This window comes from Phacochoerus africanus, chromosome 4, assembly GCF_016906955.1.
Source record: "Phacochoerus africanus isolate WHEZ1 chromosome 4, ROS_Pafr_v1, whole genome shotgun sequence".
Taxonomy (NCBI): Eukaryota; Metazoa; Chordata; class Mammalia; order Artiodactyla; family Suidae; genus Phacochoerus; species Phacochoerus africanus.
Genome location: NC_062547.1, coordinates 1,246,620 through 1,268,631, shown reverse-complemented (window position 1 = coordinate 1,268,631; position 22,012 = coordinate 1,246,620). Strand labels below are relative to the sequence as shown.

Genomic DNA, 22,012 nt, shown 5'->3' with positions numbered 1-22,012 from the left:
CGAGGCCTGGCCGAGGGCCTTACCCTGAGCCTTCTTCCACCAGCAGCTCCTGCTGCTCCTCGGAGTCGGGGTGGCTCGGCGCCTCCGCCATGGGCTCGGCGTCCGGCGGGTCTCGGCCGTGCGTGTGCACTGCGGCTCGCGGCGCTTCCTGGGGCGGCGGGCCGGGGCCCCACCCCCAGCAGGTTTCACTTCCCCCTTCCGCAGCAGGTTGACGTTTGGACCATCTTGGGGCTTGGGCTGGGGTGTTGTTCTCTAATCTGTTGCTGCAACAGGAGAGGGAAAAAAAAAAACAACCAAAAAACCAGCCATCAGGAAGCATTAGGCAAGTCGCAGGGGCCTGGAGGGCAGAGAGGGACCTTACAGAGGCAGGGTTGGGGGACCCGCACCGCGAGCCCCCCCACGCTCCTCCAGGGTCCCTGTGGCCCCAGCCTCAGAGTCCACCCGTGGGAAGCAGGTAGAGCCCCAAGCACAGGACACTGTCCTGGCCCCGTAGCCTCAGCATTAAGCACGGCGGCCTCCCCAGTGGCGGTGTTCTGGGAGGGCCCCCCAGGCGGTGGGCGGGTACCCAGCCCCCCTCGCAGGTCCCTGCTCTCTGGGCGATTTCTGGGGCCCAGCATGAGCAGCCCCCCATCTGCAGGCCTCACCTCCATGCTTAGCGCTCTCTTTACTCTTTGCAACTGTTGGGGTCCCTGGCCTTTCCTCTGTCCCTCGACTTTGCCACCCCCCGCCCCCTGCCCCCTGCCATGCTCAAGCAGCTCAGAACTGACCACACGGGTGGTTGGTCACCAGGCTCTGGAGGGCAGGGGCCCAGGGGCTTCCCAGGAGGCACCAGCAGGATGGGGGACAGATGGAGGCCATTTCTGTGCTTCGTGGCCCCCCACTCTGGGAGCGGCCGGACCAGGGGCTGGGAAATCGGGAAGGGGTGATGGGCCTTTGGGGGGGCCAGAACCCAAAGCTGGGGGCCCTGAGTTGTCACCCTTAATTCAAGCTGGGGGCAGCCGTGGAAGTAGCAAGATGCAGGTTAATCCCCAGGCACATGAGCAGGGAAGGGGGCGGCCGGCCAGCCTGCCAAGCCCTGGCCCGCGGTGGGCCTGAGGCCACCCGGAAGGAGGCCCTGAGGCCCAGGGCAGTTTGTCCATCAGGGTGAGCCCCACCTGGGGACAAGCCGACCTGGGAGGTGACAAGCCCCTCTTCCCTGACCACAGGCACCAAGGAGCCTTCGGCTCACCCTGCAGGAGAAGCTTGGACGGCCAGGCCAGGCTGCATCCAGGCCGCAGAGGGGCCCCTCGGGCCTTGTCCCGTGAGCTCGGGTTTGCTGCCCCTTCTACGCTTCCTCGGGCCACCTGCTGGCCAGCTCGGACATGGGGTTGGACGTCCAGCCGGGCAGGGCCGGCATCTCCAGGCACCCGGTCAGCAGGTGCGACCTGGGTCTACCTGCCGTCCAGGACCGTCCTCTGGCTTTGGCTGAGGTCAGCCCAGCATCACAGCTGGGAAGTTCCGGGGCCTCACGGGGTGGGGGAGAACAGGCAGGGGCTGGGTGGCCTGGGTGCCCCCGCCCCACGGGTGAGGCCCAGTGTAAGACGAAAGTTGGGGACCTCTGGTTCAGAAGCTATTAGGAGTTCCAAGAGGGAGTCAGTGGGACCGGAATGAAGCCAGGTGTGGGGCCTTCCAGGCCCGCAGAGCAGGCTCTGCCTGAAGGGTAAACTCCGAGGCCCTGGACAGGCCTTGAAGGCCTAGCCCGCCCGGCCAAGCACCTTTCCGCTCTCCTCCTGAGCCCTGCAGACGCCCACCTGATCCCGGGCTCGAAGCCGCGCCTCTCTCCCCGGGCCCATCGTCATATCCTCCGAGGCCCAGAAACCCCTGGCCCCTCCTGTTATGAGTGAACTGTGTTCCCCAAACGCACAGGCTGTCCCATCACCTCAGAACGCGACCTTATTTGGAAACAGGGGTCGAGGCAGAAGTACCGAGGGGAGACGGGGCCGTTGGGTGGACCCTGGGACGGCGTGACTGCCGCGCTTATGAAAAGGGGAAATCTGGAGACAGACGTGCGTGCGGGAGACGCCGCGAGAGGATGGAGGCAAGATGGGGCGGTGCTTCTGCAAACCAAAGATCCCCAGGAAACCACCAGAAGCTGGGGGAGGGGCCCGGAGCGGCCTCTCCCTCCCGCGACACCTGGGCCCACTTCCGGCCTCCAGGGCCGTGAGGCCTGAGCAGCGGCTGTTCCAACGGGGCCGTCTGTGGGGCTTTGCTGTGGCTGCCCCGTGACCCTGAAACCCTCCCTCCTGCTGTGGGTCCTGCAAAGAGCCAAAGAGTTGGGGGATACCTGTTCTCCAAGAGCACAGATGGCAGCATGTGGCGGCCACACCCCAGGGAGCTCCAGGGCACCCGAGGGCCCCAGGGAGCTCAGATGCAGCTCTCATGGTCACCCCGGGGCTCCCCTCCTCATCCTCACCCACCGCTTCTCAGAGGAATCGTCCTCTCTCGGTCTGGCCCCATCCCCCCTCTGCCAAGTTCCAGTGCCTGAGCTGATGTTCGGTTCTCCCCAGACCCCAGGGCCGTCTCGCTGCCATCTCCAGCCTCCCCGCCGCCGCCTGCCCCAATTTAACCTGCGACCCAAAGACTCTTACACCTGAGAAACAAACAACGCCCCCCGGCCCCGCCTGTCTCACAGGGCCCCGCCTCTCCCTCCAGTCGGCCTGGACCAGCAGGCATGGGCCAAGCCTGAGGCATCGCTGGGAGAGCCAGCACCCATCCAGCTGCGCAGGGCACGGCGAGGGCCCCTGTGCCCCGCTGGGCAGCAGCTGGAGCAGAGCAGGGCCTTCCTCGGGGGCACCCAGAGCTCCCCCAGGAAGCAGGCACACACCCTTGGCCTCTGTCACTTGAACTTCAGGGCGGCCCTTGGGAGGGCGGAGACGACTTCATCCCCGCCTTGGGCCCAGGCCCGGTGCCACGTCCAGCGACACAGCGAAGGACCGAGGGAGCAACGAGCTGGCCGGAGGCCAGGACGAAGAAAGCTCTGCGGGAGGACGGCCGGGCGCTTCCAGCCCTGGGGTCAGAGCTGGGGGGCGCAGGCCTGGGGCGCTGCAAGGAGGTCTGCGCAAGGCAGACGGGGACAGAGGGAAAAGAGACACACGGACTCTGGGCTGCCTGTAGGACATTAAGGCGGACAGTCCAGGGGCAGCTGGGTCCAAGGACAGGTGGCCTCAACAGGGAGAGTGGTGTCGGGACCCCAGCCTTGAGCGACACTGGGTGACCGGATGCTGGGGGTGGGGTGGGAGAGAGTGGGAGGAGTCAGGAACAGGGCACCAAGAGGCCAGGCCGGAGGAGAGGCCTGTCCGAAGGGCTGTGGCACTGAGGGTTCCCGTCGGCCAGCAGAGGCCTGAGACCGGCAGGCAGCGGGAAGAGGGTGGGTGGCCAAGGGTTGGAACGCGGAGCGATCTGGGGGCTAGCCGGGGTCCCTGTAGGTTGGGAAAGGCAGACAGAGGACGAGGGCACCTGGAGGACCCAGGAGGGAAACGCTGAGGGTCTGAAGATAACGACGGAGCAGCCTGGAGAGGGCGCGGGGCCACGGCCGCGTGGTGTCCCCACCAATTCCCAGGTTCTGCGACCTCATTAAGAAATAGGCTCTCTGGAGTTCCCTGGTGGCTCAGTGGACTAAAGGCCCAGCATTGTCCCTGCTGTGGCGCAGGCTGGGCCCCTGGCCCGGGAATTCTGCATGTTGCTGGCGTGGCCGAAACAAAAAGGAAGAGCAACTTTGCAGATGATCAAGATGAGGTCACCGGGGTGGGACCCCAATCCTATATAACGGGGGTCCTTAGAGGAAGAGGTCGGACACAGCCACGCACAGAGGGACGGCCCTGCGAGGACACGGGGGCCCGACGGCCGTCCACACGCCCAGGAGAGAGGCCTCGGGAGGGGCCAGCCCTGCCCGCCCCTGGGGCTCGGACCCCAGCCTCCAGGACAAATGAACCCGTTGTTTGAGCCGCCCCATCTGGGTCGCTTTTTGGCGGGTGTCCCGGCCACTGATACAAGGATGGCGCTGCTCAGGGAAGGAACACACAAGCAGCACCTCGGGGCCTTTGCGCAAGGAAACTTTGTCCTCAGCCCAGTCGGGGCCACGGGGCGCGGAGGGACAGTGGAGTCCCGGCTGGCAGCGCGGGGCGGGGACGACAGGGAGACCCTGAGGGAGGCTGGGGGAGCGGGGTCCACAGCCTCACCTGTGCTCAGACTGTGTGCCCAGGAGGACCAGGGAGGCGGTAGGGTGGGAAGCCAGCCGGTTCCCGCCACCGCGAGGTGCAAAGACCAGGGAGCGAGAAGTCGGGGTCCCCAGGAAGCGCTGGGGGTCCAAGGGTGGCATCCGCAAGCGCGGACACAAAGCAGGAGGTCTGGGGCGTGAGGGGAGCCAGCCTGGGTGCTCCGGCGGCAGACGCGGTGGAGGGAGACGGTGGACGGGCCCCGGCCTCAGCCTCGGACCCCGACCTGCGCCTGTGCGCAGCTTCCGCTGGATCACGCCGCGTGCACGTGCCGGCGCCATCGGGCTTTGGCTTGGCCCTGAGGGGGCCGCACATGGAGCCAGGTGCTTGCTTCCCCATCGGGTGAGCTGGGACTGGGACCCTGGCCTGGGAGCCGGAGGATCAGCAAAGGAGGCGGGGCGAGGCGGGGCAGGGTGGGGCGCAGACGCGGGGACGGGGCGGGGACCGGGACCCCAGAGTGGACCACCGGGGAAGCGGGGAGCAGCCGCCCTGAGCACATGCCGAGGCAGGCGAGGTGGGAGCCCAGGGACACGGGTGGATTCCGGGAGCCCCAGGGGGACAGGTGAGCGAGGAAGAGACAGGGGAGCAGAGAAGGGTGGTCCGGGAGTGGTGGCAGACAGCGGGGTGGGCTGGGCCCTGTCTGCGCCCGGCTCTGTCTCCCTGGCAGGGGCAACTGCAGTGAGCTGAGCCCGGAATCTTCAGGAGCCAGGGGGCAGGCCCAGGAAGCAGGGGAAGCTCCCAAGAGGGTGCTGGGGGAGGTGGCCTGGGGATAGGCAGGAGGATGCTTCCGGGGCTGGTGCCCAGTCGGCTGTGGGGTGCCTGAGAGGCTGGGGACAGCCGGGCCCACTCCCAGGGGTGCCAGAGCCCCTGCTCAGCTGTCCATCCTGCGAGGCAGGTACACACACACACACACACACACACACACACACACACACACACCCATTTTGTAGTCAGGTAAGCCGAGGCCCAGCCGCCGGCAATCTGTGCCTGGAGGAGGAGTGAGTGGCCGTCGGGGAGGAGGGTGACAGGGATGCCTGTGGCTTATTGTTGAAGCAGAAGCAGTCTGGGCCCAGATGGAGCTTGGGGAGCAAGGGGACAGCTGCGGGCAGGCTGTCAAGGGCCAAGCTGGAGAGAGAGTGGGGCACTGGGCAGGGGCACACGTGGACACTTGCAGAGGAAAAGTGCCCGGGTCGCTCTGGCTTCCCCTGGGCCACATGGGGGGGGGCTGTCCCACAGTTGCCGGCAATGCAGGACCACACCCCACTGTGGTCCTCGCAGCCCCGCCCACTTCCAAATGGAGCAGGCAGTGCGGCGCCCTGTACCCACTCCTTGGCCCAGGCACTCCCCTAACGCAGCTGGAGACCAGCATCCAGAACCCACCCGAGACCCTCTTTGGGTCCCCCGCCCCCCCACAGTCAAGCTGCTTCCTTGGCCCTCAGTCCCCACCCCCGCCGGGTCGCTGAGCTCTCTGGGCTCCCTCTGCCCACATCTCCACGTCTGGGAGTCTGGGCGTGTCATCTCTGTTGATTTTGCTTCTTCTGTTTTGTGGTTGCATAAGAGTGTTTTGTTTTGACATTTAAAGAAAAGTTTAACTGCGGGGAAATAATTTCGAACTTACAGAAAAGTTTCAAGATTATGCAAAGAGCATCTGCACATCCATGACGCTGTCTGTCCGTCTTCCCCCCCCCCCCCCCCGCCCCAGGCCTGCTCCTAAAGACCCCCTGGTGTCCCTCCTAAAACAGGAGCCGTCCCCCCCTTCCCTGACCGCGGTGCAGACACTAACCTCAGGCCGGTGACTACGAAACGCCCCTGTCATCCGGCTGGCCTCCTGTGTCCTTGTGACCAGCTCCCTGGGGTTTCCTTGCTTTTGTTTCATCCTGCCCCTTGCCTCTGGCTCACCGAGACGGTCCGAGCTACCTCTGCCCCTGCTGCCTTTGCACTCGGAGCCCTGGTCCCTTCCTAGAGGACTGGGTCAGGGACCAAGGCCCGGGCCGCGGCACACCCCTTGCTGCCTGACCTCGCAGGGGCACGGCGGGGAGGGGGCTGCGGGCCGGAAGCCACACTCACCCCGCACCAGGCAGGTGCTCTCCCACCAGCCTCGCCTGCCACCGCAGCAGGGTGGGCCACGTCCCCTGCGCCTTTGCTCCCCACCCCCTGCCGTCAGGGGTCCACCGGAAGTTGCTGTCTTCCCCTCCCCCCACTGTCAGGGACGCCGCCTTGCTTCTGATGACCCCCAGACCCCATCTCCAGCCCAGACCCCTGCACCCAGCCTGCCATGCCTAGAAACTGCCGTGTTCCCCCGCTCCCAAGTCTTATGCAAAGCCAGCCCCTCACCGGCTCCGGTCTCCTCCCCGAGCACCGCGCACCCTCCTCCCCTCTCAGCCTAAGCCGGGGTCTCCCTGTCCACCAAGTCCTGGGGGCTCTGCCTCCTGAATCTTGTCACCATCGCCTGCCCTCCCAGGAGGTGGCAGTGGCTGCTCTTGTTCCTTCCGGCCTTGCCCATTCCCCGCCCTGTAGAGATCTTTCTAGAGAACGCAGCACCCTCAGCATGCAGGTGTTGGATGCTGCACTACAGGCTTGTTGCCCGGGATTGCCCCGTTTGGCCCTCCCTGCAGCTGAGTGGAGCGGCGTGGCCCACCAGGACAGGGGCAGAGGGGTGTGGCGCTGTTTGGACGTGTGCTGGCCTGGTTGGTTTGCAGGGTTCTCTTTCTTCATTCATTCACTGGAAAATGTGACAAGGGCACCCGTAAACCCATTGTCCCCCCCCCAAGAATTACAACATCCCCAACCTGCCTCCCCTTTGGTGCTCCCGCCCCCTCTGCCCCTGCTTGGCCGCCACGCCCGGGAGTCACCGTTGGGAGTTTGTGCTGGACGTTTCCTTGCGTTTCCCTGCCCACAGTTGCATCCTGCTGTGGGAGCCCAGCCCTGCGGCCGGCCCCCAGGATGGATTCACGGCCCCTCTCCTGGTGGGCACGGCCCCAGCCCAGCTGCCCCATCCCTTTTGCCAGGTCCAAGGAGGGTACCGCTTCCATCTCTCTGCACTGTGGGCGCCAAAACCCACCCCTTGAATCCACTGCCCGCCCGGCCTGCTCGGAGCTCCGCAGGGATGACCCGGGCCCTACACCCGCCTACGGGAGTGGGAAGGGCAGCCCAGGCACCAGGCCGGGGGCCCCAAGCTGCAGGGTGGCCTGCGCCCGGTGCCTGGGCTGGAGCAGGGGTGGGGAGCCGTACTCGTGAAGGCCAGCCGGGCAGGCTGACGCCTGTCCCTTGAGGCTCAAGGCTGAAGGCAGCTGCTCGCCGCATCTCCGGCCCTGGCACATCAATCGATGGGACCTCCACAGGGCAAGGGTAGGCTAGATGGCCACTCCGTTACGGCCATGGCCCAGCATCCCGGCTCCCCACCAAAGACCTGAGCGCCGGACCTGAGCATCATCCCTCACGGAGGAGGCTGGTGCGGCGTTGCCATGACAGTCACGTCTGGGCCTGATGGGGACATCGTCCCTTGGTGTGTGAGGTAGGCAAGGGCTGGGCAGAAAGAAGAGCCCCCCCCCCGGCCGCCGCCGCTGCCGCCCCCACTGGGCCCAGCCTGGAGCCGATTGGCCTGTGGTGTCTCTGGCAGGAGCACAGGCCCCAGCCCAGCGTACGCCTGCGTCGGGGGCTCCAGCTGCTGGGAAGGCCATCTGACCCAGGACGGTCCCCACGTGCCCTGCGGGAGGCTGGGGTCTCAGGAGGAGCAGCCTGGGAGGAAGGCTGGGGTGGGGGGCTGCCCACATAGGCTCCTCCCTTGACTTATGCCACAAGGACAGGCTCCGGGACCTTTGCGATGACAGCGACAGTGGACCAATGGTCGTCTGGAGAAGCATCTCGGACAGGACCTGGGCCACCTGTGTCTGGCCTGTGGGGTCTGCCCGATGTCGCCAAGCAGGCCCCCCGCCCCCCGGGGGGGGGGCGAGTGGGGGAGGAGGGTTCCCCGGCCTGGACGCGGCCCTCGGGCCCAGCCGAAATTCCTCGGAGCCCACCCCGGCTTCTCAGCACCGACTCAGGGCTCAGGGGCCCCCCGCAGACGGCCCGTGGGCAGAGAGGACCAGGCCAGACGCAGCAGTCCTGGGGATGGGAAGCCTTTATTGACCACGAGGCCGAGCGGCCTCCAGGGGGCGCGCGGCTGCCGGGAGCGCGGGCGGCCGGGGCCCCGGGGGCCTAGGACTCCGTCTCGAACATCTTCTTGCGGCCCTCCATGCCCGACTTCTCTTCGATGTTCTTCCTCCAGTCGCCCACGTCGCGCAGGTCCCGCTCCTGCCGCGCGCGCACGGGCACAGGGCTCAGCGCCCGCTCCCCAGACCCCTCCCGGGGACGAGCCCAACACCCCCCCCCCCCCCGCCGCCTCTGCCGCCCCCGGGCTAGGGTCCCTGCCGACGGGTCCCGAGCCTGGCCTACCTTCTCCGTGTCCTCCTTCTTGACCTGCTTCAGGTTGGCCCGCAGGTCCATGCACACTTTGTGCTTGGAGCCCAGCAGCGCCTTGAGCATGGCATCGGCCGACATCCGCACCCTTCTCAGCGGGGGCCTCTTGAACTTGCCTCTCAGGTCGAACAGCTTCTGGTTCATGTCCTCCAGCTGCGGACGTGGGCGAGGGGCGGGGAGGCTCGGAAGCCAGCCCCCGTGGGGGGGCGCGTCCCCCCGCCCCCGCCCCCGTCCCCGCGCGACCGCTCACCTCCTTGGTGCTTTTCTGGACCTTGATCTCCATGTCGTACTTCTCCTCCTCCGCCGCGTCGATCTTGGCGTGCAGCTGTTTGCAGAGCTCCTGGGGGTGGGGGCCGTGGGTGGGCGGGGGGCCGGCCCCACCCTTGGGCCTCCCTCCACCCTGACCCCGCCCGCCCTCCCTGGGTACCTGGACCTCCGACATGGAGCCGGGCAGGTGCAGCGGGGGGCAGTGCTCAGACAGGTAGTTCTGCTTCTCCGACTCCCGGCGGCCCAACTCCTTCTCCAGCTCCGTGGCCGCGATCTGGAGCATGACGCTCTGGGTGGGGAGGCAGGTGGTGAGGGGCTGCAGCAGGCCCTCGGCCCCCTCGGCGCCCCCAACCCAGGCCCGCACCCACCTTCAGGTGCTGTCTGCGGGCCGTGATGGCCCTGTGGCGCTTCTGCAGGGCAGGGGAGAGGAGACAGAGTCAGGGCTGGCCGGGCTGCCAGCATCCTGCATCCTGTCTGGCTCGTGCCCGCCCAGTCCGGGGTCCACTGGGCCTGGTGGGGAGGCTGGGGCCCGGACATGGAGCAACACAGTGACCCTCTGCCCGGGTGTCCCTTCAGGTTAGGTGGAGTAGGTGTGGCTGTGCCTCAGAGGCAGTTGGGGGGGGGGGAGTGCTGGCAGGGCCCAGGAGGTGGGGGAGGGGATGCAGCCATCAGAAAGAAGAAGCCACTTCCCGGTGACGGGGCCGGGCGGCACTTCCCCTGTGCCGCGCCACCACATGGAGCAGACACTTCCTCTGGGGGGGGGTGCCCTTTTACGGGGAAGGGAGGGCTGCCTTGAAGCTCCAACCTGTCCTGATGTGTGGGGGGGGTGCCATCCCTTCGAAGTCCCACCCCGGGGCAGGTACTCACCTCCTCACTGTCCCAGGAGGGCAGGTGGGGGGAGGAGAGAGAAGAGAAGTTAGGGCCATGCTGTGGGGCTGTGTGATGGACGGGGTGGGCGGGCGGGCAATGGCCAGGGTGGGGATGCAGAGCCCCTTGCCCAGAGAGGGCGGGGCAGGGGAGGGGCGCGGGCCGGAGCGGGGCGAGGGCACCGGGCTGGGGGGCTGCACTTACTCCCCCATCTTGAGCTCCTGGACTTAGAGCCTGTGGGAGAGAAAGGTCAGGGCTGTTAGGGCCCTTGCCCCGCCTTCCCTGGACCCCAGCTGTCCAGAGGCTTCGGCCCTCACACGAACCCCGCCCCCTGCAGCCCCGCCCCCCCACCTCCTTGGAGGGCTGTGTCTTGGAATCCCCCCCGGGGGGGGGGAGTAAGAGGAGAAAGTGTTCCCAATATGTCCCAGGCGGGCCTGGGGGGGGCTGCAGCTGTCCCCAAGGGAGGGTGGGTCCGGCCAGCGCAGGTGGCCGCCAAAGCCACCAGTTATTTTTAGCTCTGCTCCTTCAGCTTCTGGCCCCAGTGCACACAAGAAACGGTTCCCCAGTTGGGCCTGGGGTCCCTTGACCCGTAAGATCCCCTCCCATGTCCCAGAGGTGAGGCCTGGCCGTCGGGGTGCTGCCCAGAACCCCTGGCCACCCTGGCCCGCCTCCAATGCTTCTCTCTCTCACACCCCCCGCCCCCGCTCCCTCTCTGTGGAAGCCCCCCGAGAGGCTGCGGCCCCCGCCTCCGGCCCCCCAGCCCTGGGAAGCCCTCCTGTGAGCTTGCTTGAGCAGCGCCTGTCCCTGGCCTCGGCTGGCAGGGCCACCTCACCTCGCGTCTGGGCAGCAGCACTGGGGCTGAGGTTAGGCCGGCAGCGGCAAGCTGGGCTGGTGGGCCCAGGGGAGGGATATAAATGGCCTCCCCCAGGCTGGGCCCCCGCTCAGAAAGGGCATGGAGCCCTCTTCAGACCAATGGGGGCACAGGGACCTGCCCACCTGCCCAGGCTGCCTGCCCGGCCCAGCCGCGTCCGCGTGCTGCCGTCCAGGCCAAGGAGTCTTGGGGACGGGGGGTGGGGGGGCCGAGGTTGGGTGGCTCTATTTAGGGCTCAGTGACGACTTCGAGATGCTGCCCTTGTTCTTGTGAGAGGCCTGAGGACAGTGTGCCAGCCTCGCCGGCCACAGTGCGCAGCTCAGGTCAGCCGAGGGGTCACTGCAGCCCAGCCCCACCTGCCCTGCCTCAGGTCCCCGCCGTGGTCAGCTTCCCCAGGGCCCAGGGCCCCCTGGGGACAACAGCCCCTCTCCGTGCTCACTGGCCTCTTTAGCTTGGCCAGCTCCAAGCTGGACTGGGACAAGTCGGGACCCCCAAACGCAGCTTCTGGTGCCTGTGGCAGCAGCCAGGGTCTCTGGGGTGGGGGCCGCCTGCCCTCCGCGGGCGTGGTCCCTGCTTCTTGCTGGGGAGCAGGCTGGGGGCCCCGGGACGGAGGGACGTGCTGCCTTGCCTGGAACGCCCTGCCTGCAGGCCAGTTCCCTGCACGGCCTGGAATGTGTCTTTCAACCCCCAGATTTCGGACTTCGGCACCACCCACCTGGGAACCTCTCCCTGACCCGAGGGGCCTGGGGCCTGGGCCTTCGCCCCCGGCCAGGCCCCCCACCCAGCGGAGGCATGGAGACCCCACCAGGGCCTGGCACCCTCGGAGCCGGGGGCGCGCGGCCCCAGCCCCGCTGGCCTCTCAGCGTGGGGAGGGTCAGGGAGAGCAGGAGCCGGCCAGATGTGCGGGGATTAGCGCCGCTTTCCGGGCCAGGCTGAGCCCCCAAAGGCCTGGGGCGGCTTCGGAAGGCATCTACTGCCCCCTGCTGCTCGAGCAGGGGAGGCCTCAGCCCGAGGCTTTCAGGGCCTGGCAGGGGGCTGGGGTGGTCCTTGGGGCTGAGGTCCCCTCCAACACTGTCACCGCCCCCAGATGTCTCCCCGTTGCCCAACATGTCTGCGTGGGGCCATCCCATGGGCCCCCAGCCCCCGCAGCCAGGGAGGGCTCCCCATCTCCCAGTGCCGTCCCCAGTGGGCCCGAAGGGGCCCCTTCACCCTCACTCAGGGTCAGGCACTGGTCAGAGGCCGCAGGGCCTGGCTGAGTCTGGAGGGGAGACCCCCCCTCCTTGTCCTTGGAGGGGTCCGGGACGTGGTGGTGGAGCCCCTGACCCTACTGTGTCCTCAGGCTCAGGAAGGACACACAGCAGAGGCGGGAGAAGGCGTTTATTGTGTGGTCCCCGGGGCGGCCTGCACCCTCGAGGACACTGCTTTCAGGAGCCTGGCAGGGGCAGGCGCAGGCGGGGCTGCAAGGCCAAGGCCCGGTCCACCTCCCTGGCCGGACGCAGGCGGTGCCACTGGGCAATGGGTCGCCGGGCGTGGGCCAGCATGTCTGCCCAGTGCTGTAAGGGCTGACCAGAGGCCCGGGCGCCCAGCAGAACCTTGCCCACGGGCTCGGCCCGGAACTGAGGGCCCCGGGCCCAGACGGCCAGCACCAGATCCACGCTCTGGGTAGAGGCAGGCAGGGTGCGGTGGGGGGGAGAAGGACAGCAGTCAGGTTGGCCCTGAGCCCGGGCCCACTGTCCCCCTCCTCCAGGCAGCCCACCTGGATCTGGCTGAAGGGCACGAGGAAGGTAAAGGCCTCGTTGAAGTAAGGGGCGGCCGTCCCTTTCCTGGGCGACGTCTTCCTCTTCTTCCACTTCCTCTGATTCAGCACAAGCTGGACCTTCACGAAGGGCTCTGGGCAAAGCGGGGGAGACCAGAGGGCGGTCTGGGTCTGAGGCCCGAGCCCAGGCTCCCCTCTGGCCCCGTGGAGGGGCCGGCCTGGCTCTCACCTGCCAGCCCCGGGCTCAGGCCTCGGGCCTCCAGCACCACCACGGTCAGCCGGCCGGAGCCGGGCACGTACCGGAGTGAGACGCACAGGTCGCCCGTCTGCTCGGGCTGCAGGAGGGAGAGGGGCCTCAGCTTCCCCAGCACAGCGGGTGGGGCACAGCTGAGGCCCGCCATCAATCCGATCCTCACCTCGGGGGCGCTGGGTGGGCCCAGCGGGTGCCAGAGCTCCAGGACGTGCTGCAGGTCCACGGTGCCCAGCGGCAGGCTGAGCGCGCCCAGCGGCTCGGGCGGGGAGACGCGCCGGGAGTGCAGCACCTGCACCTGCAGGCTGGTCCGCGGCAGCTCCGCCGGCGGCAGCTGCAGGGAGAGCGTGAGGCCCAGAGCCCCACCGTCCGCCACCCCCTCAGCCTGCCGCCCGGCCCAGACTCACGTGGAAGGAGCAGGTCTCGTCGAACACAGGGCAGCGTGTGCCACGGTGCACCTTTGTCTCGTGCGTGTGCCCAGCGGGGGGGCAGAGGCTGACGCGGGCGTAGGGGTCTGCCGTGCCGCCTCTGTCCCCAGCCCTTAGGTCTGCTGCCTGCTTGAGGCCCACCCTGATCTAGGAGCCAGGGGTGGGTTCAGCCAGGGGCCCCTCCCCAGTCAGCATTCTGCCCCACTCCACCCAGCAACCCGCCCTTCACCCACCCCGCCCCCCGCCCCAGGTCTGCCAGCGGGTCCCTCACCTCCTGGCTTCTGAAGTCATACGCCAGGGACAGCAGCAGGCGCCCCCACTGCTGGGCACCCCCGGAGTCAGCCTCCAGGTCCTCCACATCGGGCTGCACCTGGGTGGCATGGCAGGGGCTGGTGACAGGCGCTGCTGGGACCGTGCCCCCATCCGAGCCCCGGCAGCGGGTCCAGGGTGGGTCAGACCTCCAGGCCAGGCGGCCAGAGGGCCCGCGCCCTTGGCCAGGCTCTAGTCCCCCGCTCTCCCTCTCCCACCACCGCCCTCCTCCAGAACCTCTGTGGTTCCCGTGGCCTGGCCCTCCCCCACCTTTGTCCATGGCCCCCCCCTTCCTGCGGATGAGCGCTCCCCCAAGCCTGGAGCTTGAGCTGCGTGCCTGCTTCTCACCAGGTGCGTGGTGGTGGTGCCACGGGCACTGCCTAGGCCCACGGCCTCCTTGTCTCTGGGCTTCTTCCTGTGGCGGCCGCGGTGGCAGCAGCAGATGACACAGAGCAGGCAGGAAATAATGAGGACCCCAACCACTACGGCGGTGGCAACCAGTGCCCAGCGGGGCCCTGGGGGCGGGGCGAAGAGACAGGCCTGAGCGGCATCTGGGGGCAGCAGCTGCCTCCCACCGGCCGGGCCAGCCCCACGCACCTCCTGGAGGTCCCGAGACTCACAGGGGATCCGGGCAACGAGGTCTGGAATGAGCCCGGGTACAGCCGTGGTGCCCGCCGGGGCTGGGGCGCTGGGGGGTGCTGGGGGGGGCCCCATCTCCCTGCCCTGCTGGCTTGGAACAAATGGCCGGGGTGGCCAGGTCGCTGGTGAGGCCGGCCCCGGGGGCCCCTGCCCACCATCCCACCTGCCCAGCAGCAGCTCTGGGTTTGCCGGAACCAGGAGGCAGCCTGGGGTGGCCGGGGGCGAGGGTTCTGAGCGGAGCCAAGGTGAGGCTGGGCGCTGGCCCCCTACCCCAGCCCCTGCACAGCCGAGCGGGTCCAGCCCTCCCTTGGTCCTCACCACAGGGCCTCCTCCTCCAGGAAGCCCCTCCCACCTGGCCTCCCCCCACCCCTGGGCCCTCCTGGGGGTCGCTGCTGGAGTCTCAACCCTGCCCCTGACCTTGGGCACACCATGGTTTGCCAGTGACACACGTGGATCAGGTATACACCTGTGGGTCCCGGGCCCGGAGGGACCAGGGAGTTTGGGGATGGGGGGGGGTCTGCTGGGGTCATGGGGGGGTGGGCGGGCGGGGAGTTGGGGGTGGCGGCCCGTGGGAGCTCGCCTGGGCAAGTCGGGGCTGAAGGCACCTTCCCGGTGTGGAGGAGGAGGTCGCGGTGGGGGCCCGCAGGGGGAGGGTGTGGCTGGGAGCGGCCGGAACGTTCTTGGCAAACAGAACAGTCCTGCCTACCTGCCTCGCCACACTTCTCGCTTCCCGGCTCGTGGGAGGGAGGGTGGGCCCCGCTCAGCCCACCTGCCTGGGGCCCGAGGAGGCTGGCTCGTCCCTCCCACAGCAGGGCCCCGGGGGTCCACCACCCTGGGACCCCAGGCCCACGTGCAGTCTCTGGCTCAGCCCCTGCTGGCCTCCCGACCTCCTGGGAGCATCGGCAGCAGGAGTCACGGTTCCTGCAAACCTGGGGCTCCCCTGTGTCTCGATCCAGCCCACCCCCTCCAGGAATAATCAGGCGTCCAAGCCGTCTCCCCTCACTCTGCACCCCTGCCCATGCAGGTGCCGAGCATGGGGAGGGAGAGGAGGGAGCCCCCCAATGATCTCAGAGATGCCCCCCACAAGGCACAGGTTTCAGAGTCCCGCTCCCAGCTACCCAACCGGCTCCAAGGAGGGCCACGGCTCCAAGTGGGTGTCCAGGCCCCGAGGGCTCTGCCTCCCAGGCCCTGCTCTGTCCCCCCACCCCTACCCTGGTGTCCCTACGAGGTCACAGACCAATGAGAGGTCTGAGGCTGGCAGCGAGGCAGAGGCCAGGCCTGGGGAGACACACCCCGAGGAAGGGACTTGGAGGCAGCCGTACACCGGACCCCGTGCTCAGGAGGAAGGGCCCTGCTTGCTTCCTAGTGCCCGCCGCTGCCGACTTGAAATTCTAACCACGTTGGAACAAGAGGCTGCTTGGTTTCCGCACGGGCCCCGCCAGTTACGGAGCTGGTCCTGGGCGGCGAGTTGCTGGGTGAGACCCCCCAGAAATGGAGGTAGGGCTGCTCAGGGGACCCTCACAGGCCTTACACCCCCTCTGACCCCGGCCCGCTCTCCTGCCTCCACGACCTCCCAAGGTCACTTCCAGGTCAGCGGGGCGGCCCACGTGGCTGGCCGAGCGCCCCTGGTGGCAGCTGATGGCACAGGCTGGCCGGAGAGCTGAGGGTCCGTCGGGGTCCCTGGAGCAGCACGGGTTTGGGGGCAAATTCAGAGAGGCCTGGCTCCCGTGTGGGACTTAAAATCATTGACTGTCAGAGCCTCCGAGGGTTCTGGAATTAAAACAGCTTCCTTGGAGACGTTTATGGTTGAAAGGGCGGGATCAGCGGTCAGCGTAGAATTTCCACCTGTGTGCGTGTGTGCGCGCGCGCGTGTGTGTGCAATCCTGCTCGTGCGCACGCGCCTGTGACTGTGCGTGGGTGCCTGCGCGGGCCTCTCCCCACACCCCTGCTTCGTTGGCCTCTTCATCTGGGATTTTGCCGGGCGTAGGATGAGCGTCACGTCACAGGGACTGGGTGCTGCTGGCCTGGCAGGTTCCTGGGTCAGCCTGGTTGAGCCCAGAAGCACAGGGGTGCCTGGAAGCTGGCCTGAGAGGTCCCGGGTCCCCAGCACACCAACCATCCGCGACCGCGACGGGGCCCCTCAGGACGGTGGTCTGGTGGTGGTGAGGGTCCCGGCTGGCACACAGCCACCAGGTGGCGCCATCTCCCCCACTGGCCCCAGCTAGGCGTCTCCGCCCTGGGCCCAGGGTGCCTGGGCAAAGCTGGCAGGAGCCCCAGGTGGGCAGGTGGCCCAGGGGCGGCCGTCCAGGCCTGTGCGGACTGCCCGGTTCTCCCTGCCCCTATGCCATGCCTCTGGAAGCCCGGCTGCCCCTGGGCGGGACCTCTGCCCACCTCTCAGAAGGCGGGAAGTCCCTCCAGGCGCCTCCCTCTGTGGCCCAGCTGAGGAAAACCCTCTCCAGGTGCTAAGGCTGTTTTCCCAGCAAAAGGGGACAGGCGTCCTTCCTAAATGGAGTCCTGGGCCCCGCCGCCTCCCCGGGGCCCCCTCCCGGCCTTGCTGCTCCCGTCTCCCTCCTTCCGGGCAGGACACCTCCTTCTCACCACATCCTGCACTGCCAAGCCCTGCTCCCCTCCTCCGGGCCCTCCCCGACCCCATTCCCATCCTACTGGGCCTTCGAGACCTGGGTGAGCCCCACCTCCTCCAGGAAGCCCTCCCTGGTCACTCCCAGCCCTCAGAACTGCGGGCAGTGGTGCTGGATTCCACTCTGTGCGCCCCCGCCCCACCCCAGTCAGAATGCCAGCGCTCCTGGGGGACAGGCCTTCCCTGTCAGCCAGGGGGACAGGCGGCCCTGAAAGCCAGACTAATGGACCCCTCCCACCTGTGGTTGAACTGGAACTTTCTATGCTTCGATGGGCCAGGGTTTCTCTGGGCCTCCCCCCGAAAAAGCAAGATCCCCCCAGGGAAGGAGTGGCAGCCCCCAGGTGCCACACTCTCTCACCTGATGCCTGTGCTTCCTGACGCCCGCCCGCCGCCGGGCCTTCCCTAGGACCCTGGGCACTGGAGCCCGCGGCCAGGGCAACTTTGCTCAGCCTGCGGTGACCGGGAGACTCTCCCTGGAGAGGGAGGGGGTGCAGGAGGCAGGGCTTCGGGGAGCCCCACCTCAGCCCGGAAATGCTGGCCCTTGGGAGCCGGGAACTCCCCTCGGGGAGGGATCCCCGAAGACCCAGGGGTGAGCATCTGGGCCCGGGCCCACCTGCAGGGGCGGCCGGAGTCCTCCCAAGGCCTTGCCAGACCAGGTGCTGGCCCAGCTGCACTGACCCTGGATGGGGGCAGCGGGAGGGAGGCCAGGCCGGCCTTGATCTGCAGAGGCTCTGCACCCCCGGAGGGTGTCCTGAGTCACCAGACGTCTGGGTCGGGAGGGGAGCCACTGGGACAGCACCCAGCAGGGAGTGTGTGCCGGCGGGCAGCCTGGCCGGGCGCCACTCTCACTGGGCAACGACCTGGGCTTCCGGAACCCAGAGAACCTTCTGGAGGTCATTCTGTCCACGCCTTTGCCCGTGGCTGGTGGAGCCTGTGGGCGGAAGTCCTGCTCTGGTCTCCCCTGAGTACCTCTTGCTTCGGCGGGCCCAGCAGGGCCTGTAATCCAAGCTCCCCCCGCCTTGGGCCGGTTTATCTGGTCCGGTCACTCGGGATCCGGGCCCTCCCCTGGGCCCAGCTCTGAGTGGCCCCCCCAGGCCGGGGTGTCTCTCCAAACCCATTCTCATTATCGTGGAGTTGGTTAATGCTTAGCCAGCCCGCTGCGCTTGTTGGGCCGGACTTCCAGGAGACCAGGCCCAGGTTCGGAGGCTGCTCTGGGGACACGGCAGGTGAGATGTGTGCACACACATGTGGCCGTGTGTGCCCAGGCTGGTCACGCATGGCTCTGGAGGCTCGTGGCCCAGAGGGAGCGGGCCTGTCCCTTTGGGCACATGTCCTCCTGCACAAGGCTGGGTCCCACCCAGGGATGGAGGTTTGGAAGAAGCCGTTCTGGGGCCACAGAGGAAGCCTGTTGGGGGGGCAGCAGGGCTCACGAGGTTGCGTGGGCGGGCGCGATGTGGGCACACGTGGGGCAGGGCAAGACTGTTGCGCGTTTGCCCTGCGTGCGGGTCTCCCCAGCCTGAGTGTGAAGGGCCTTGGTGCCTTTCCCAGGCTACGGGTGCCTCCACAGCGAGACAGGCGTCTGAGGCTCCAGGGCGGGAAGGGGAAAACCAAACAGAGCTGGCAGCCCCTGGCCAGCCCTGCGGCCCCTGAGACGGCAGCTCGGCAGCCAGGAGCCACGTGGAGAGCTTGGCGGGGCCCCTGGACAGGGCTGCTTCCTTTGAGGTTGCCTGGGAATGTTTGAGGTTGGACTTCGTGGCAGTCGCCGGCCTGGGGGGCTCTTGAGGGAGCCAGGAGCTGCTGGCAGGGAGCCGTGGGCGGTGCCGGGACAGAACACGTGCACCCTGCCTGTGTGGACTGGCTGCTGTGGGCAGGTCGGCTGGGCCCACACTGAGGACCGGGTAGGCACTCAGCACGCCAGTCCTCTGTGGATTGGGTGCCCCGGTCATCCCGCCTCTTCATCTGGATGTCTGCACCCCATCATCTGAATATCCAGGGAGCCTGCACCTCACCCTCCCTGCGTTGGGGGACAGGAGCCCCCGAGGAGCCTGCATGCTCCCCCAGCAGGCGTGGCGCTCTGTGCGGCCCCTCCGAGCAGCAGCACCCTGGTGACGGCTCCTGGAGCTTCTCCCCGACGTGTGAGCACGTGCATGGCGGCTGGAGGTCGGACCGCCGTGGGACGCAAAGGGTCGGCTTCTTGGAGTATCTGGGTGGATTATACCCGGTTCACAGAGACCCACTGGAGCCCGCGGGAACACACACCGTCCCTGATGGCACCTGTCGTGTGTGATCCACTCACCAGGCCTGTCAGAGAACACTGGAGGACGGGTGTTCTCCGGGACCCAGGCATCAGGGGCCACTTGCCCCCAGGCCCGTTGACCGCATCTCCAGGGGCCTCTGGGACCCCGCTGGCTGGGACCTGGCTCCTCTGCTGCTTTGGGGCCCCTTCATGTCCTCTGAGGCGCCTGTTCATCAGGGAACCCCTGCCGTCCTGGCCTTTCCCCATTCCTGCAAACACCTGGGAACACACCCGACCATCTGAGGTTCCGGGCAGCCTCTCCCCTCACAGCCAAGCCCAGGCGCCCGCGTCCCACTGGTCTGGGCACCGGGGTCTCTGTTCTGTGCTTGCCCAGTTCCTGGAAAGCCTGTACCCATTTGTCGGGCCCCTGGGGACCTAAATCCCCCTCGGGCATGGGCCACACAGGCGTGAGTGCCAGGCCAGGCCCCATGGCCCTGCTCTGGCAGGCCTGGTGCCCCACTGACCCCTCCCCGCCGGCGTGTGTCCCATTCACCCATGTCCTAGTTCTACGGGCTCCTCACTCCCGTGCCAGGTCCCTGCCCGCCCCGCCCCAGGTGTCTGGGGCAGTACCCACGCTTCACTGGAGCTGGACCCCAAACCAGACGTGCGTGGGTCCTGCAGCTCGTTAGTCTAGGTGTTGGACTATACCCATTAGGATGAGTGTCTGGTCTTGAACCCTGACAACGGAGGGTCAGGGTCCTGTACCCCATTATTCTGGGTGCCTGGGCCCTGTACCCCATTTTTCTGAGAGTCCGGGTCCTAGTCCCCATTATTCTGAAGGTCTGGGTGCTGTACCCCATGGGTGGGGTCCCCGGACCCCTATTCCACGCCTCTGGAGAGCTGAGTTGTCCAGCCCACCTCCCTGAGCGCGCCTTGGAGCCCTTGCAAAGTCTGTCCTTGGGGTCCTGGGGCCTGCACCCCATTCCCCGGAGAAGAGGGTGGCTTCTACGTCGCCCAGCGCTCTCAGCCTCTGTCACCTTGATAGCTTATACCCGTCAGGCTGAGAAACTGAGGGCTCGGCGCCCCTCTGCCTGGCCCAGGGGCAGCTCGGCTGCAGCACTGGCATCAGGGTGCCTGGGACCCTACAGCTGGGACTCTGGGTTAAAAGAGCCCAGGTCCGGGGGACAGGCTGACTCCGGCTCCTGCACCCGAGGGTCTTCTCTCCTGCACCTCGGAATCTCAGCGCTGTGCACCGAAAGGGACCTGGGTGGGAGGTGACAAGATCGGTCAAGGGTCCAGCCAGCCCCTGGGAGAGCAGGGGACGCCAGAGCCGCTCGTGACCCGGGACGTCGCCAGGACGTAGAGGCAGCTCCCGCCACATGGAGTTCACGCAGGCCAGTGGGGAGGCAGACCGGCGGCCCTGGAGGAGGCTCGCGCTGGCTCTCACCCAGCACCCTGGGCCCCGTGTCCTAGGGTGACTGTGGCGAACTTCAGGGCCCGCTGGGTCTCTGGGAACAGGGACAGTGCCCCTTGAGGTCACGCGGAGGGCCAGGGTCTCACGGCCACCGACAGTCCCGAGACGCACGCTGCCCCAGCTCAGAAACACTCAGCGCGTCGCGAGGGTCCCTGGATCCTGGCTGCCCGCCCAGCGGCTGGGCCACAGGGCGTCCTTGCTGCGGTTCCCCTGGGGTCCCAGCTCCCCCGCAGCTCCCAGGGCCTCTCCTCCCCACCCAGGCCTGTCCATTTGAAACCTAGGCTGCAGTCAGAAGGTACCTATGAAACCTATGGGACAATCAGAAGGCGGCTGTCTTCTCAGCCTGGTTGGGAGAATTCCGTCCAGGTCCAAAAGCACAGAGAGCGTCGTGACTCCTGCCCGCATCTGACGTGCACCCCCAGCGGCCGGTCTAGCATCTTCTGCGCCCACCCTAACTCGCTCTCTGGATTACTGGAAGCGATCTCACCCAGGAATGCTTCGTCTTTCAATGGTGTCGGCAGCCCCTGCCTCTAAAAGACACGAAGTCTTTTTTAAAAGACCCACACCATTGCCACACCTAAAAAGGTGTCCCTGGCTCTGTCCCAGCATCAAACATGCAGACAAGGTCCACATTTTCCCAGCAGTCTCAGAAGTGGATCTTATGGGTGACTTCTTCCAGCGGAACCCACGCAGAACTCACACAGGCATCGCTGCTGTGTCTCCGAAGCCACCCTTTTGACGCTAAGTACTCCCCTAATCCTTGCAGTTTTCTGGTGAAGGATTAGGTTGTCTCTTTTAGGGGATATCATGGTTCTCCCCACGTTTTTCCACGCTCTGTCTTTCTCGTTAGACCTCACTGGTCTGAGGTCGAGTCTCTGGGCGAGGTCGCTTTGCAGGTGGAAATGGCACGTCCCGTGGCACCAGGGCAGGAGGCGTGTGGTGGCCGGCATGACCTCCCCAAGAACTGGTCAGCGGGTGGGTCAGTGGATGGGTGCCAGCCAAGGCCACCTGCCGTCAAGGTCCCCGTGCCTTTAGGTCCACCCTTGCTAGACTGGCGTTGGCAAGCCACGGTGACCCAGTCGCCACCTGCTTCTGTAAATTAAGTTGCACGGAAGCACGGCCTATCCTTGGTCCACGGACTCTCTGTGGCTTCTTTTGTGGTCTGATCACCGTGGTGGGATGGATTCGAAGAAACCCCGCCTGTCTGGGTCTTCTGCCCTCATCCCCAGAACTGGGAATATGCAGAAGAGATGGGTTACTTTCCTGCAAGAAGGATCCCGAGGGTGAAACTACAGCTACTCATCATTCGGCTCTAAAATCGACAGAGGCCCAGGTGGGTGTAAGCGAATTCCAGCTGGTGTCAGCAAGAGTGGAAGCGAGAGAGGTCTGGCAGGAGGGAGGGCTCTCACGGCTGCCACAGGGGCCGCGTGGGAGGCACCAAGAGGGGCCCCGCCGACCATGACCGAGCCCGGAGAAAGGGACCTCGGTCCTGCCACCACAGGGCGCTGAGCTCTGCCAGCTGCCTGGATGGGCCCTGAGCCCTGAGCCTGCAGGGGCGCCCACCTT

At 67.1% G+C, this 22,012-nt stretch overlaps 3 protein-coding genes across 4 annotated transcripts in view; all 3 read right to left on the bottom strand.

Annotated features, from left to right (window-relative positions):
* The window catches only part of LSP1 (lymphocyte specific protein 1), a 34,464-nt gene extending 33,183 nt beyond the window's left edge, over positions 1-1,281 (bottom strand). Inside the window, exons 1-2 of the mRNA XM_047774923.1 lie at positions 1,229-1,281; positions 24-263 (exon numbers count right to left, since the gene is read on the bottom strand). Of these exons, the coding sequence (XP_047630879.1) occupies positions 24-263; positions 1,229-1,266 (278 nt within the window). The 5' untranslated portion in view covers positions 1,267-1,281. The remainder of the gene's footprint in view (positions 1-23; positions 264-1,228) is intronic.
* A 7,074-nt stretch (positions 1,282-8,355) lies between these two features.
* On the bottom strand, positions 8,356-10,757 carry TNNI2 (troponin I2, fast skeletal type). Its single transcript, XM_047774077.1, has 8 exons — positions 10,678-10,757; positions 10,050-10,079; positions 9,846-9,852; positions 9,347-9,388; positions 9,139-9,267; positions 8,962-9,051; positions 8,688-8,864; positions 8,356-8,546 (listed from the first exon to the last, which is right to left on the bottom strand). Exons 2-8 carry the CDS (start codon positions 10,055-10,057, stop codon positions 8,451-8,453), a joined length of 549 nt encoding a protein of 182 aa, XP_047630033.1. The 5' UTR covers positions 10,058-10,079; positions 10,678-10,757; the 3' UTR covers positions 8,356-8,450.
* A 1,327-nt stretch (positions 10,758-12,084) lies between these two features.
* Positions 12,085-14,597, bottom strand: SYT8 (synaptotagmin 8). Of its 2 annotated transcripts, XM_047774076.1 has the most exons (8): positions 14,080-14,597; positions 13,808-13,974; positions 13,422-13,520; positions 13,130-13,297; positions 12,889-13,056; positions 12,702-12,807; positions 12,473-12,606; positions 12,085-12,374 (listed from the first exon to the last, which is right to left on the bottom strand). In XM_047774076.1, the coding sequence occupies exons 1-8, from the start codon at positions 14,171-14,173 to the stop codon at positions 12,141-12,143; spliced, it is 1,170 nt and encodes a 389-aa protein (XP_047630032.1). In that variant the 5' UTR covers positions 14,174-14,597; the 3' UTR covers positions 12,085-12,140. The 2 variants fall into 2 exon arrangements, with proteins under 2 accessions (XP_047630032.1, XP_047630031.1); XM_047774075.1 differs by having other exon boundaries at positions 13,808-14,231.
* Positions 14,598-22,012: the final 7,415 nt, after the last annotated feature.